The sequence below is a fragment of the Oncorhynchus clarkii genome, unplaced genomic scaffold, assembly GCF_045791955.1.
Source record: "Oncorhynchus clarkii lewisi isolate Uvic-CL-2024 unplaced genomic scaffold, UVic_Ocla_1.0 unplaced_contig_11086_pilon_pilon, whole genome shotgun sequence".
In the NCBI taxonomy this organism is placed as follows: domain Eukaryota; kingdom Metazoa; phylum Chordata; class Actinopteri; order Salmoniformes; family Salmonidae; genus Oncorhynchus; species Oncorhynchus clarkii.
Window position 1 is genome coordinate 1 of NW_027260825.1, and position 15,784 is coordinate 15,784.

Here is a 15,784-nt window from a genome sequence, read left to right on the forward strand (position 1 = left end):
ACCATGATGACCTGGGTTGTGTTCAGTAGAGCATACCATGATGACCTGGGTTGTGTTCAGTAGAGCACACCATGATGACCTGGGTTGTGTTCAGTAGAGCACACCATGATGACCTGGGTTGTGTTCAGTAGAGCATACCATGATGACCTGGGTTGTGTTCAGTAGAGCACACCATGATGACCTGGGTTGTGTTCAGTAGAGCACACCATGATGACCTGGGTTGTGTTCAGTAGGCACACCATGATGACCTGGGTTGTGTTCAGTAGAGCACACCATGATGACCTGGGTTGTGTTCAGTAGAGCACACCGGTAAAGTAGAAAGAAAAAAAACTGCAACAGAATGAAATTGGGTGCTGCCTGACTTGTGAGCTGAAAGAGACTGTTGCATGGAGGCATTATACATCCTCCCCCTTGAACATGTAACAGACAAAAAAGTTAAGTTGATAGAGCGAAGAGAAGTGGACTTATTTCAGATACCATATTGCTTAGCTTTCCTCAAAATGTACACACACACACAGTTGAAGTCAGAAGTTTACATAAACCTTAAACTGAGTTGAAATGTGTTTGTTTTTCACAATTCCTGACATTTAATCCAGGTAAAAATTACTTGTCAGTTAGGATCACCACTTTACTTTAATGTGAAATGTCAGAATGATTTATTTCAGCTTTTCGAGAGTCCAGGTAGTTTTATTGTCTGATTGTCTGTAGCCTATAAAATACCAGACTGATTATCGCTGCGCTAGATTTGTGTCGGTTGACAATTAGTGGAGGGTGGTATGTGCATTAACATTAGGATAGTAACACATTAAAACATTGGTTTAGGTGTTATTATATGATCAGTTGAAGTCATTGCGTTATTCATAAATGATTACTCACCTGATAATGTAACATACTACATTAAATGGAAAATTATTACTATAATAATTCAATATTTTGTCATTAACAATCAAGTCATTAACCGTTGTTACAAGATAGCATACATAGTTCTTGCCTTGATCTCATGGATATTATTACTCAATGTATAATTGATTCATTTTAGGAACAAATCCATTTAGATATTATTAAAGTTCTTGTTTAGAAGATAATGGCTAGAATTTATTGATCAATTGAATTCATGAGTTATTTTAATTGAAACTTTATTTAACTAGGCAAGTCAGTTAAGAACAAATTCTTATTTAGAATGACAGCCTACCGGGGAACAGTTGGTTAACTGCCTTGTTCAGGGGCAGATTTTTACCTTGTCAGTTTGGGAATCGATCCAGCAACCTTCCGGTTACTCGCCCAACGCTCTAACCACTAGGCTAACTGCCGTCCAATATACACCTTTTGTTGAAACATTCTAATAATAAGTGTCATAAGTACATGAAAGAAGATACAATTATCAACACCCCCCCCCAACACACAGGTTCACTATGACATTATCTATGACAACATTTATCCATTTAGATCAATATCATTTAGATATTACATAGACACAGGGAAGACCTGATCCTAGATCAGAGCTGCATATTATGCTGCACAGAGGTTACCATGGTGATCAGACTAAAGCAACTGTTTAAGAATGGGAGATGGATATGACTGTTCACTAGATGTTTTCTATTGATCCTTTATTTAATGATCTGGAAATGTTGTTGGATAGGAGGGAGATGAAATATGGCAAATTTGAGCTTTCTGGTGTTTTTTCATTTGCCCTAAACGAGCAAAGCTCTCTCCACATAGACAGACATAGGGTTTCTCTCCAGTGTGTGTTCGCTGGTGTGAAATTAGGGTCCCTGACTCAGCAAAGCTCTTTCCACACTGATCACAGCTATAAGGCTTCTCTCCAGTGTGTGTTCGCTGGTGTGTATTCAGGGTCCCTGACTCAGCAAAGATCTTTCCACAATGATCACAGCTATAAGGCTTTTCTCCAGTGTGTGTACGCTGGTGTGCAGTCAGGGTGGAAGCTAAAGCAAAGCTCTTTCCACACTGATCACAGCTATAAGGCTTTTCTCCAGTGTGTGTTCGATGGTGTATAGTCAGGGTGGAAACTCGAGCAAAGCTCTTTCCACACTGATCACAGCTATATGGCTTCTCTCCAGTGTGTATGCGCTGGTGTTTATTCAGGGTGGAAGCTAAAGCAAAGCACTTTCCACACTGATCACAGCTATAAGGCCTCTCTCCTGTGTGTATGCGCTGGTGTATAGTTAGTTTATCTGATACAGCAAAGCTCTTCCCACACAGATTACAGTTATAAGGCTTCTCTCCAGTGTGTATGCGCTGGTGTCTAATCAGGGTGGAAGCTACAGCAAAGCTCTTCCCACACTGATCACAGCTATAAGGTTTCTCTCCTGTGTGTACACGCTGGTGTATGGTTAGGGCTCCTGCATTAACAAAGTTTTTCCCACAATCAAGGCAGGGGTAAGGCTTCTCCCCTTCATAAATTCTCAGATGATATTTAAAGGTGTTATATGCAGCAAAACTCTTCCCACAATGATCACAGCTGTAAGGCTTTTCTCCTGTGTGTGTTCGCTGGTGTGTAGTCAGGTTGGAAGCTCGAGCAAAGAACTTCCCACACTGACCACAGCTGTAAGGCTTCTCTCCGGTGTGAATACGCAGGTGAATTATGAAGGACCTCCATGTAGTGAAACTCTTCCCACAGTCAGAGCAGCTGTGGTGAGATTTCTTCCCTGTACGTCTGTGCTGGTGTTTGAGGTGTTCTGATTGGGAGACACTCTTCTCTGCCTCGTCAGCAACATGTTGTTGTAGAAGCTCCCCAGATGATAAGTCCCTCCCACTGAGAGAGCGACGGTTAGGAGAGTCCCCTGTGAAACAGAAATTGAATAACTAGGTTTTGGAAATATGAGTCCATAAACAAATATCAAACAATATATTACTCTGGACAGTTTATTATGTACACTTCCCAGTTCATGAAAATAGGTCACTCCTACAGACATTGAGTCACGTGGCTATGGCTTGCTATATAAAGCAGACAGACAGGCAGAGGCATTAAGTTCCTGTTTGATTGAACATCAGAATGGGCAAAACAAGTGACCTAAGCGAGGTATGATCGGCGGTGCCAGGCGCGCCGGATCCAGAATCTCAGAAACAGCCGCCCTCCTGGACTTTTCACACACGACAGTGTCCAGAGTTTACCAAGAATGGTGCGACAAACAAAAAACATCCAGTCAGCGGCAGTCCTGTTGGGGAAAACAGCTCATTGATGAGAGAGGTCGAAGGAGAATTGCAAAAATCGTGCAAGCTAACAGGCGGGCCACAAATAGACAAATAACGGTGCAGTACAACCGTGGTGTGCAGTGTGGCATCTTGGAACGAAAAACTCGCAGATCCTCGTCACTAATGGGCTATTTCAGCAGACGACTACACTGTTTCACTTCTATCGGCTAAAAACAAGAAGAAGCTGCAATAAGCTGCAACCAGTAAGAACGCAATAACCAGCACTGGACAATTAAGGAGTGGAAAGAAATCAAGGTTCCTTTTGCTTCATGCTGATAGAAGAGTCAGAATTTGGCATAAGTAGCATGAGTTCATGGACCCATCTGCCTGGTGTCAACGGTACAGGGTGGTGTACTGATGTGGGGGATGTTTTCCTGGCACACGTTTAGGTCCCTTGATACCAACTCAGCACCACAGTCAATCTGAACATTGTTGCTGACCAAACCCAATAGAGTAACTTTGGGATGAGATGGAGCGGGCTGTTGGCAGCATGAATATGCAACTGTGTGATGCCATCGCGTCAGCATGGACCAACATCATCCCTGTGGTACGTTTCCGACACGTTGGAGAATCCACACGCCGGACTATTCAGGCTGTTTTGGAGGAAAAGGGGGGTCTGTTCCGGAACCAAACGGGTGTACCTAACATACTGGCCACTGAGTGTATATTGTTTATCAATCAATTAATAGAATTTGCAGAATGAGATTGTAGTATAATTCACACACCCACCATTGTTCTTACTTGATGAAATCAGATCTCCATCTCCCTCCTCGGGTCCTTCTCCTACAGCTCCACTCTGCCCTGGTGTTTTCCTGCAGTCGACCAGCCGCACAGACACCCTCTTCAGACCCAGCAGTAAGAAGCTACCAGGAGAGTTGTGACCAGGGGACTCTGGCAGGGTGGAGGGGGACGGACTAGCTCTGTCCTGGTGACCACAGGAAGTATTGTACATAGAATATCATTAGACCAAACATTTGATTACTTTAGTCTAAATCTCTGATTGATTGGTGCATCCTTATAATACCTCCTTTCTCCTGAAGTGTGTAAAGTTCACTACTTTCCACAAAAGTACAGTTTTTTTCCAAATAACTTTGGCACATTTTTCAAATGGAAGATGTTTATTTTTTCACTCTTAAAACAAATGTCAAAACTGATGACTCTTAATGCCCCGGCTTATGTTCAGAACCTATGAGAATAATTGGAGTTCACCCCTGAGATAATATTGATTGATGCAAGATGGTGCAGACAGAGATGGTCACCTCGCTTCGAGTCCTTAGGAAACTATGCATGTTTTTTAAAATGTATTTCTTACATTGTTACCCACAAGAAATCTTAAGTCGTATTACATACAGCTGGGAATAACTATTGGATATAAGAGCGACGTCAACTTACCAACATTACGACCAGGAATACGACTTTCCCGAAGCGGATCCTTAGTTCGGACCACCACCCGGGACAGTGGATCTAATCCCAGAAGCCGACCCAAAACAATGTTGCCGCAGAACAGGCAGACTGAGCGGCCTCCTGGTCAGGCGCCGTAGGCGTGCACTTTGCCCACCGTTTCCGAGTATACTACTCGTCAATGTCCAGTTGCCTTCCAGAGGGACATCAGAGATGGTAACATTCTGTTTCAAGGAAACATAGTTCTCTTGGGATATGTTGTCAGAGTCGGTTCAGCCACCGGGCTTCTTCATGCGCCGCACCGACAGAGATAAACACCTCTCTGGGAAGAGAAGGGCAGGTGTATGCTCCATGATTAACGAATCATGGTGTAATCATAACAACATACAGGAACTCAAGTCCTTCTGCTCACCCAACATTGAATTCCTTACAATCAAATGCCGGCCAAATTATCACCCAAGAGAATTCTCAACAGTTATCGTCACAGCTGTGTATATACCCCATCAAGCAGACGACGGCCCTCAAGGAACTTCACTGGACACCATCTATTCTGGGGCTGCATTTATTGTAGCTGGGGATTTTAGCAAATAAAATTTGAGAACAAGGCTACCTAAATTCTATCAGCCTATTGATTGCAGCACTGGCAATACACTCAACCCCTGCTACTCTAACTTCCACAATGCATACAAGCTAGCTATTTGTGTAGGTAGCTATCAAGTAAACCCAATTTGGCAAATCTGACCACAACTCCATCTTGCTCCTACAGTCTTATAGGCAGAAACTCAAACAGGATGTACCTGTGACTAGAACCATTCAATGCATGTCTGTCCAATCAGAATTCACGCTTAAAGATTGTTTTGATCACGCGGATTCGGAAATGTTCCAGGCGGCCTCAGAACAACATCAATCTATACGCTGACTCGGTGAGTGAGTTTATAAGGAAGTGCATTGAAGATGTTGTACCCACTGTGACTTAAAACCTACCCTAACCAGAAACCGTGGATGGATGGCAGCATTTGGGCAAAACTGAAAGCGCGAACCACCGCATTTAACCACTGGGAATATGGCCGAATACAAACAGTGTAGTTATTCCCTCCGCAAGGCAATCAAACAAGCGAAATGTCGGTATAGAGACAAAGTGGAGTCGCAATTCAACGACTCAGACACGAGACGTATGTGGCAGGGTCTACAGGCAATTACGGACTACAAAAAGAAAAACAGCTATGTCACAGACACCGACGTCTCGCTTCCAGACAAACTAAACACCTTCTTTGCCCGCTTTGAGGATAATACCGCGCCACAGTCGCGACCCGCTAACAAGGACTGCCCCCCCCCCCTCAGTGGCTGGCGTGAGTAAGACATTTAAACGTGTTAACCCTCGCAAGGCTGCTGGCCCAGACGGCATCCCTAGCCGCGTCCTGGTGTGTTTACGGACATATTCAATCGCTCCCTATCCCAGTCTGCTGTCCCCACATGCTTCAAGATGGCCACCATTGTTCCTGTACCGAAGAAGGCAAAGATAACTGAACTAAATGACTACTGCCCGTAGCACTCACTTCTGTCATCATGAAGTGCTTTGAGAGACTAGACAAGGATCATATCACCTCCATGTTACCTGCCACTCTAGACCCACTTCATACCGCCCCAACTGGTCCACAGACGATGCAATCACCATCACACTGCCCTACTGTTGATTTGCACAGATTTTGATTAAAAGGAGCATAATAGAATCTATTCTGGATGCTTGAAACTGGTTTGTCCTGATGTTAGCAAGCAAGCATTTGCTCACTGCAGTGGACAACATGCTCTTTCCATTTGTATTGTTTTCTCAGCTACAGTTTGACTTGTGTCCTGTCTGACAGTGAAATATGGCTAGATCTTACCGTAGCTTGGACTACAGAGTAGCTAGCTAGTGTTGCAAAAGCCAAATTGCATTGCAAGGTAGTATTTTGACACTTTCCACATAGTTTGATGTTGGTTTTGAACTGATGTAGTTAGCCATCTATGTTTTGTGGAAATATTTAGCACTGGCTATCGTTAGTGAACTAGCTATCGTTAGTGAACTAGCTATCGTTAGTGAACTAGCTATCGTTAGTGAACTAGCTATCGTTAGTGAACTAGCTATCGTTATCTACCTTCTGTGTTGAGGTTATGTTGTTGTCTAGCTCTAGCTAGCTAATGGCTGAAGTTATTTGTGTAACAAATCTTCCATAAACAAATATAGCTAGCTACATTTCTTTGCCTGTTAATTTGCTAGCTTTCAGCTGACTGGTGTTAGCTAGCTATTTACAGAGGCTGGACTTAGGACAAGCAAGCTAGCATTAGCTAATAGCAGCTCTATTGTTGCAGAGCAACATAGTTGCTGACCACCATCATGCGTTTCCACCTCCTCCTCGTTCTCATATATTCCTTTCTTGAGCGTGCAGAGGCGTTGTCAACAGTTTAGTGAAATATGTTTCATTGTGAGATCATGTTACTATCGATGTTCCCCAACAGATTTCACTTGGTTTCCCAAATTAAGCACTGTGTAGCTGCAGGAACAGGGCTGGAGAGCCAATGGGCATACAGAGTTTGGGTGGAATATCACCTGTCGTGCAGCGAGAGCATGCTCCTCAAACAGTGGTTGATGTGTGGAGTGAAATGTGTTTTTATATGTATTTCTCAGCTGCTCATATTAAGCACATGCTCTGCAAAAAAATAAAGAAAGTAGCCTACCTGGTCGGTGTGCTGCCACCATTTGCTGTTCAAGTGCGTAAGGATGACATGTCTGTTTCCCCCTGTTCCCTTTCCTGCCCATTTGATAATGGGCCATTCTAAATCAGAACAAGATTAAATTGAGAATAGTCTGATGGGTGAAAATCTGACCACTTGATGTGAGAACAGCTGTGCAGCCTGAGGCAAGGAACAGAGCACAAGCTTCTTTCTTCTTTTTGTAACTGCCTGAAACCATCAACAGGCTACAGTCACATTGTGCAGCCCATAAATGTTTTGATTTCAAATACATTCTAGAAGGTTTATCAATTCAGTTCAATTTGCTTTATTGGCATGACGTAACAATGTACATATTGCCAAAGCCTATTTTGGATATTTACAATATAAAAAATGAGAATCAAAATGGTCAACAGGACAACAGTAACAACAATAACCAAGGGTCAAAATAACCATATATTCAACAATAACAATAAGCATGCAGTAGAGGACATGTGTAGGTTGACTGGTCTGTCAGACACTGTCCGTCAACTTATGGCAGGGAGCAATGTAGTGCGCTGCCAACCCACAGCTCTCTGTGTCCTCTCCCAACAGGACGGGTAGCCTACTCTCATCAGAGGGGTCTTTAAAGCCTTGAATAAGGGTTTCAAATTTGGGGAAATGACGCACTAATTGTTTTATATTTTTGACATTTTGTCAGGAAATGCAGCTCCGTCTCAGGTTCTGCTGTTGTGCAGTGGTTGCACAGCCTTTCCTCTACAGGGAGCCGTGTTTTCCTGTGTCTACCCTTCTCAATGGCAAGGCTCACTGAGCCTGTACTTTGTCAAGGTTTTGATCAGTAACTATGGTCAAATATTTAGCCACGGTGTACTGTCGATTTAGGGCCAGATAGCACTGCATTTTGTTTTGTGTTTGTGCTTGTTTTTCCCAATAAGCAATGTAGTTCTGTTTTGACTGTGTTTGTAATTTGGTTTATTCTGATTGATTGGATGTTCTGGTCGTGAGGCTTCAGTGTGTTAGCAGAACAGGTTTGTGAACTCAGCCCCGGGACCAGCTGGATGAGGGGACTCTTTTCTTTGCTCAGCTCTTGGCATTTATCATTTACAACTAAAGTTGCCAAATAACTCCAAATGTAGCATATAGGACCGGTTTCAAATGAACACTTTTACGCTCAAGATGGCCACTTCATATTCGCTCCAGAATGGGAAAAATATCCTATTTTATTCAGCTAAATTATATTCTTCTTACTATAAAAATGATTTAAAGTAAAATAACGACATGGACCTTAAGTATATTTTGTCAGCTAAATGAACAAGCCTACAGCCTTTTCCAGCAGCATACCACACTGTGTCTGAAGCTAAGCAGCGTTGGTCCTAGTTGGTCCCTGGATGGAAGACTGGATACTGCTGGAAGTGGTGTTGGGAGGCCAGTAGGAGGCACTCTTTCCTCTGGTCTAAAAAAAAAATATCCCAATGCCCCAGGGAAGTGATTTGGGACATTGCCCTGTGTAGTGGGACATCAGCTGACTGGAGTAAGCTAGCTATTTACAGAGGCTAGCTGCTGGATTTTGGACAAGCAAGCTAATAGCAGCTGTATTGTTGATGACCAGTTTAGATAACCTCAGAATTGATCATTCTCAGAAATTCTACAAAAAAAGGAACTCATTGTTGGTTCCTAACGTAATGCATGGAATGTGCATGTGAGCGATACATTATGAATTGTAATCAAATCTGTTGCACCTACAAACTTAGTCAATCCATTTTTTTATGGTAGCTATATGCTGGTTTTAATCTGACTTCTAGACTTTGAGCTTGGTGGGCGCAGAAAATACTCTGAAAACTCACCCAGGGAAAGTTGGTTTTCTATTTCAGACATTCGCCAAAAGCCATTTAAAATGGCAAATTTCAATAACTAATGCATTGATCGTCACAGAAACAAAAATAGATATGGTTTATTCTATAAATGTCTAGCATACTTTTACAACCTTTGTTTTGATCTGATATAAATACATAATCTATAAAATGCCATTTAAAGTGGTATAAATCAATAACTAATTTGATACAGGCCCTCTATCAAATCAAAACTGGAATTTCTACTCAAAGCAAAGGTTGTAAAAGTATACTGGACATTTATAGAATAAATCATACCTAGCTTGATGATTGTCATAATCAGTGAAAACGTTGATTTATATAGATTTTATGTATCTATATCCAATTTAAACTGTAATGTTTACTCAAAAGGTTGTAAAAGTATGCTAGACATTTCTAGAATAAATCATATCAATTTGATGATTAAGTGACAAACGGTGAATGAGATTTATACAATTTTAAATGGCTTTTGGAGAATGTCTGTCCGAATGTGTGAATATAAACTCCAACTTTCCCTTAGTGAAAACTCAATTGCTAAAGACCCTACTAGAAATCTGGTATATGGTACTCCGTAACCGCTGGACAGATCATGATGAGGTGGGGAGTGTGTTGTGTATCTCCAATCAAGTTCATTTGCGAGATGTCATCGACATTGGTATAATAATAATGTGATGGTAGGGAAATTTTAATTTATCATTGAGCTTCAACCAATGCATACTCAGCGCGACTACAACATAATGGAATAGAACTATAAAGTATGAAAAATGTTGCAAAAGTTAGACGTAACATGCATCATTGGTGTAGCCTCTCAATGGTCAATACATATCATCAGCAATCCAGGGTTTATAAACGTCACTGGTGTAGCCCATGCTTAATTATTTCTCCATGGTTCTGACTTGACCTGCCGGTTGCGCATTGCGTGTATCAATCTGTGTTCGATTGGCTACTTTGATGAAATTACCACCATAGTTTATGTTGTCTAGCTGTTCAAGTGGAACGCATGGATGTGGAAGATCAAAGAACTAGACCTAGACATTGTATACACCACAGTAAGGACACTGTTCATAAGTCAACCAAACTTACCCGATCCATCGTGGAAGCAATTCTTTCTTCAACGTTTCTTAAAATAAAAAACATGAAACTAAATGTGTACGGTAGTTACTTTGTCACGGCGTTCAGATAAAGAACATTTAGACCAGCGCAATCAAACGTCCTTTTAAATATCAAAACTGGATTTAAGTCCTGACAAACAAACGTCTCATGTAGACTAATCTTACATCAGAAAGATCCTGTATAATTGTATTTGGTTTGAAAACTAGATAGAGGATGGTAACAAAGAACTTCCTGTTGATGCTTTTCTGCTTCTTCTGTGGTGTTTAAAAGGTGCCGCCACCTACTGTACATAGTCATCAACACCTCTCTTCAAATGGGTGAAGCTGTTTTGGGAGTGTCATTTATTGCTAGAAAATAACTGTTTGTATTGCCTCAAACATATTGTATGCTAAATTAATGGCAAAAATGTAGGCTATTTTTGGTATATTCAATACATCATTCATCAATTTAAATTGTAAATTATTAGATGTATCACGTTTTTTGTCATCCTCAATGCTTGTAAATACATTATGTCCACACGTGGTTGTATTATTTTAAAATGGGCAAATACAATAAAAATCACAACAAATCATAAGATGTTTATATAAACAACTAAAATAGCTTGCAGCCTCTGACTGGCTGAGGTTTGCTGGAAGGTGGCAGGCTGAATATGAGATTAGAGAAATTCCGTGTTATTGTCTTTCAAATGAGCTCATGGCTAGATGGCCTTTTAGGGTTTATTTGTATTTATTATGGATCCCCATTAGTTCCTGTCAAGGCAGCAGCTACTCTTCCTGGGGTTTATTATGGATCCCCATTAGTTCCTGCCAAGGCAGCAGCTACTCTTCCTGGGGTTTATTATGGATCCCCATTAGTTCCTACCAAGGCAGCAGCTACTCTTCCTGGGGTTTATTATGGATCCCCATTAGTTCCTGCCAAGGCAGCAGCTACTCTTCCTGGGGTTTATTATGGATCCCCATTAGTTCCTGCCAAGGCAGCAGCTACTCTTCCTGGGGTTTATTATGGATCCTCATTAGTACCTGCCAAGGCAGCAGCTACTCTTCCTGGGGTTTATTATGGATCCTCATTAGTTCCTGCCAAGGCAGCAGCTACTTTTCCTGGGGTTTATTATGGATCCCCATTAGTTCCTGCCAAGGCAGCAGCTACTCTTCCTGGGGTTTATTATGGAACCCCATTAGTTCCTGCCAAGGCAGCAGCTACTTTTCCTGGGGTTTATTATGGATCCCCATTAGTTCCTGCCAAGGCAGCAGCTACTCTTCCTGGGGTTTATTATGGATCCCCTTTAGTTCCTGCCAAGACAGCAGCTACTCTTCCTGGGGTTTATAATGGATCCCCTTTAGTTCCTCCCAAGACAGCAGCTACTCTTCCTGGGGTTTATAATGGATCCCCTTTAGTTCCTCCCAAGACAGCAGCTACTCTTCCTGGGGTTTATAATGGATCCCCTTTAGTTCCTCCCAAGGCAGCAGCTACTCTTCCTGGGGTCCAGCAACATTAAGGCAGTTATATACAATTTTAAATATTACAATCCATACCACTTTTCACAACACATTGTGTTCCCTCAAGCTACTTCTCTACTATCACATATCTACAATACAAAATCCATGTGTACTTGTGTGTGTCTTACGTGTACTTGTGTGTAGAGTGCGTGTTTTATGTGTATGTGCGTCTGTGGGTCTCTTCACAGTCCCTGCTGTTCCATAAAGTGTATTTGTATCTGTTTTTTAAATCTGATTCTACCGCTTGCATCTTGTACCTGATGTGAAATGGAGTTGCATGTAGTCATGGCTCTATGTAGTACTCTGCGCCTCCCATATTCTGTTCTGGACTTGGGGCCTGAAGAGACCTTTGGTGGCATGTGTTGTGGGGTTATGCATGGGTGTCGGAGCTACCCTCCACGACCTCTACAGCACCCAATGTCACCACTCAAGCCGACACTTCGCATTGCACATGGTGATCTGAGGCTGCTCAGCTATGGAAACCCATTGCATGAAACTCCCGACGAACAGTTATTGTGCTGACATTGCGTCATTAACGTTCTTAATGTTGGAACTGAGAACTAACTATTTTTACGCGCAACGCGCTTCAATACTCAGCGTTCCCATTCTGTGAGCCTGTGTGGCGTACCCCTTCTCGATGGAGCCATTGTTGCTCTTAGACGTTTCTACTTCACAATAACAGTAATAGCACTAACAGTTGACCGGGGAAGCTCTAGCAGGGCAGACATTTTACAAACTGACTTGTTGGAAAGGTGGCATCCTATTATGGTGCCACGTTGAAAGATCCTGAACTCTTCAGTAAGGCCATTCTACTGCCAATGCTTGTCTATGGAGGTTGCATGGCTGTGTGCTCAAAGGAGCCTCTGAGGCTTAATGCTGGCAGTTGATTTATGATGCCTTGGTGATAAGACCTAAACTACATTCCACTGCATGATTAGTGTCTGTGTCAAATGCTGTTCTGTCTGCCAGAGCCAGGAAAACTCTCCCTCCAGTTTCTCTTCCCCACATCACAAATGGACACTGGACTTCATCTGTTGAGGGAAGGATCTTGTGTCCTATGCATGATCTTTTCTGTATAAACAAGCAGTAAATGTCCTAGAGACAGACATTTGGCACCATGTAAATCTTGCCGTCTGTTGCTTTAAAGCACAATGTACCACTGTATTATTTCACATATCTTTTTCATGAGGACTCGGGAGGGCTATACAAAGTTGTAACCTTTGTAGAAATAAATATAAAAGCTTCTCCTTTGATTAGAATAATTACCACAACACGTTGAAAAAGTCCACTGCATTACATTGTTATAAGGTTGTTATAAGCAGCCTGACAATTTGGTTTGAACTGATGTAACTAGCACTTACCGTCAACCAATCATTTCCACGTTGAGCTAAACAGAGCTTTAGATCTCGCCAGCTTGTAGAATTAAAACAAAAAAATGAGTTACCTTTGGCTCGTTCATCCATCCCAATGGGAAAAATGTGGGTTTTGGAATAAATACCGAAAATAAGATAAGCACAGGCTAAGGAGATCTTATAAGTTTGTTCTATGAGATAATAGCAGTCAGTTAATATGATCTTATGATTTATATGCTTTTTTTATAACATAAATTCTTCAACATTCACAAGAAGTGACGTTAACTGATAAAGATCGTAGAACGAAACCTATAAGATCTCCTAAACCTGTGTTTACGACAGACCTTATTTTTGGCATTTATCCAAACTCCCTATAAAAACGGCATAGGCTTTGACCTGTGAACCATGGCAAAATTAGTGCCGAAAATAGATGCCATTACTATTTCTCTACATGGTGGAAAAACAATTGGAACCATTTCCTTTTTTTGACCGCTAGGTTTTATGGGTATTATGACAAGAGGTCGACCGATCAGCATGGCCGATTTAATTAGGGCCAAAGTTTTCATAACAATCACACTTTGGTGCGAAAAGTGCAAATCAATCCCAGAACAACAGCAAAGGACCTTGTGTAGATGCTGGAGGAAACAGGTACAAAAGTATCTATATCCACATAACCTGAAAGGCCGCTCAGCAAGGAACTTGCCATAAAAAAGCAGACTACCGTTTGCAACTGAACATGGGGACAAAGATTGTACTTTTTGGAGAAATGGCCTCTGGTCTGATGAAACAAAAATATAAAGTTTTGGCCATCATGACCATCGTTATGTTTGGAGGAAAAAGGGGAGGCTTGCAAGCCGACGAACACCATCCCAAACGTGAAGCACGGGGGTGGCAGCATCATGTTGTGGGGGTGCTTTGCTGCAGGAGGGACTGGTGCACTTCACAAAATAGATGGCTTCATGAGGGTAGAAAATTACGTGGATATATTGAAGCAGCATCTCATGATATCAGTCAGGAAGTTAAAGCTTGGTCGCAAATGGGTCTTCCAAATAGACAATGACCCCAAGCATACTTCCAAAGTTGTGGCAAAATGTCTTAAGGACAAAAAAGTCAAGGTATTGGAGTGGCCATCACAAAGCCCTGACCTCAATCCTATAGAAAATTTGTGGGCAGAACTGAAAAAGCATGTGCGAGCAAGGAGGCCTATGACTCAGTTACACCAGCTCTGTCAAGTGGAATGGGACTAAATTCACCCAACTTATTGTGGGAAGCTTGTGGAAGGCTACCCGAAACGTTTGACCCACGTTAAACAAATTAAAGGCAATGCTACCAAATACTAATTGAGGGTATGTAAACTTCTGACCCACTGGGAATGTGATGAAAGAAATAAAAGCTGATAAATCCTTCTCTACTTTTATTCAGAAATTTCTCATTCTTAAATAAAGTGATGATCTTAAGTGACCTAAAACAGGGAATTTTTACTAGGATTAAACGTCAGGAATTGTGAAAGACTGAGTTCAAATGTATTTGGATAAGGTGGATGTAAACTTCCGACTTCAACTGTTTCAAAACAATCCAGATGTCTTTGTTCCAGTGTTTTTTCAAGTTCTAATGTAAAAAACAATATCAGAACTATTTTCTTTTAGACAGATGTTATTGTGATGACTCTGAATATCACACATGGACATTTCCTATGGGCGGATATGGAATCATTCAATATCCTGTGATAGGCCTATGTGGACATCTTATTTTCTCAATATGACGACAAATACTGACAGTAGGCCTACATTGTATATTTTAAGCTCTAGACTGAGGTCCACATCAGGGTCTTGATATGCTAAATAAGGACAATTTCTGATGCTTATTTGCGCGGAGGATATGCTCAATAATTTTACTAATATGAACTCCATATCATTGCCACTAGCTATCATTGTTGTGTTACTTCCGCATAAAGACGCGCGCAAACACAAGCTAAAAGCACCGTAACTGGTAGCCTAGCAACAAAAATCACCTATTTTCAATGGTCGTGTTCTTTATTTGGGCGCAACAAAGTAGTGTATAAACGCTGTGTGGTCGAACTGACATCTGGAGAAACAATTTGAGGTGTTCAAAGAAGTTAACCGGTGCCTTCAAAGCCTCAATGGCCAATATATAGCATCAGCAATCCAGGGTTTATATACATAATTGGTGAAGGCGATTCCTAATTATTTCTCCCTGGTTCTGACTTGACCTGCCGGTTGAGCATTGACTTGTATCATCCATCTGTGTGCGATGAGCTAGTAGGCTACTTGGCTGAAATTACCACCATGGTTTCTTTTCTCCTGCTGTTCAAATCGAACTCATGGATGTGGAAGATCACACGTGAAAACTGGACCTAGACATTTAAAACACCACAATAGGGATACTATTAATAAAAGTCAACCAAATTTACACAATCCACCGTGGAAGCTGACGTTACTGTATTCTTTCTAAAAAATAAGAAAAAACGACACTAAATGTGTATGCTACAGTTACTTTCTTAGTCACAGCGTTCAGATAAAGAAAAGCTCGACCACAACTTTATAAATATCAAAACTACATTGAAGTTGTGACAAATAAACGTCTCATTTAGACTAATCTTACATTAGAAACA

The 15,784-nt window shown here is 41.6% G+C and overlaps 1 protein-coding gene across 2 annotated transcripts; it reads right to left on the reverse strand.

The window, feature by feature from the left end:
• Positions 1-563: 563 nt before the first annotated feature.
• LOC139401820 (zinc finger protein ZFP2-like) lies at positions 564-10,537 on the reverse strand. 2 transcript variants are annotated; one of them, XM_071145800.1, is made up of 5 exons: positions 10,275-10,537; positions 7,330-7,427; positions 4,606-4,936; positions 3,943-4,138; positions 564-2,801 (listed from the first exon to the last, which is right to left on the reverse strand). In XM_071145800.1, exons 3-5 carry the CDS (start codon positions 4,609-4,611, stop codon positions 1,612-1,614), a joined length of 1,392 nt encoding a protein of 463 aa, XP_071001901.1. In that variant the 5' UTR covers positions 4,612-4,936; positions 7,330-7,427; positions 10,275-10,537; the 3' UTR covers positions 564-1,611. The 2 variants fall into 2 exon arrangements, with proteins under 2 accessions (XP_071001901.1, XP_071001903.1); XM_071145802.1 differs by lacking the exon at positions 7,330-7,427 and having other exon boundaries at positions 10,275-10,500.
• Positions 10,538-15,784: the final 5,247 nt, after the last annotated feature.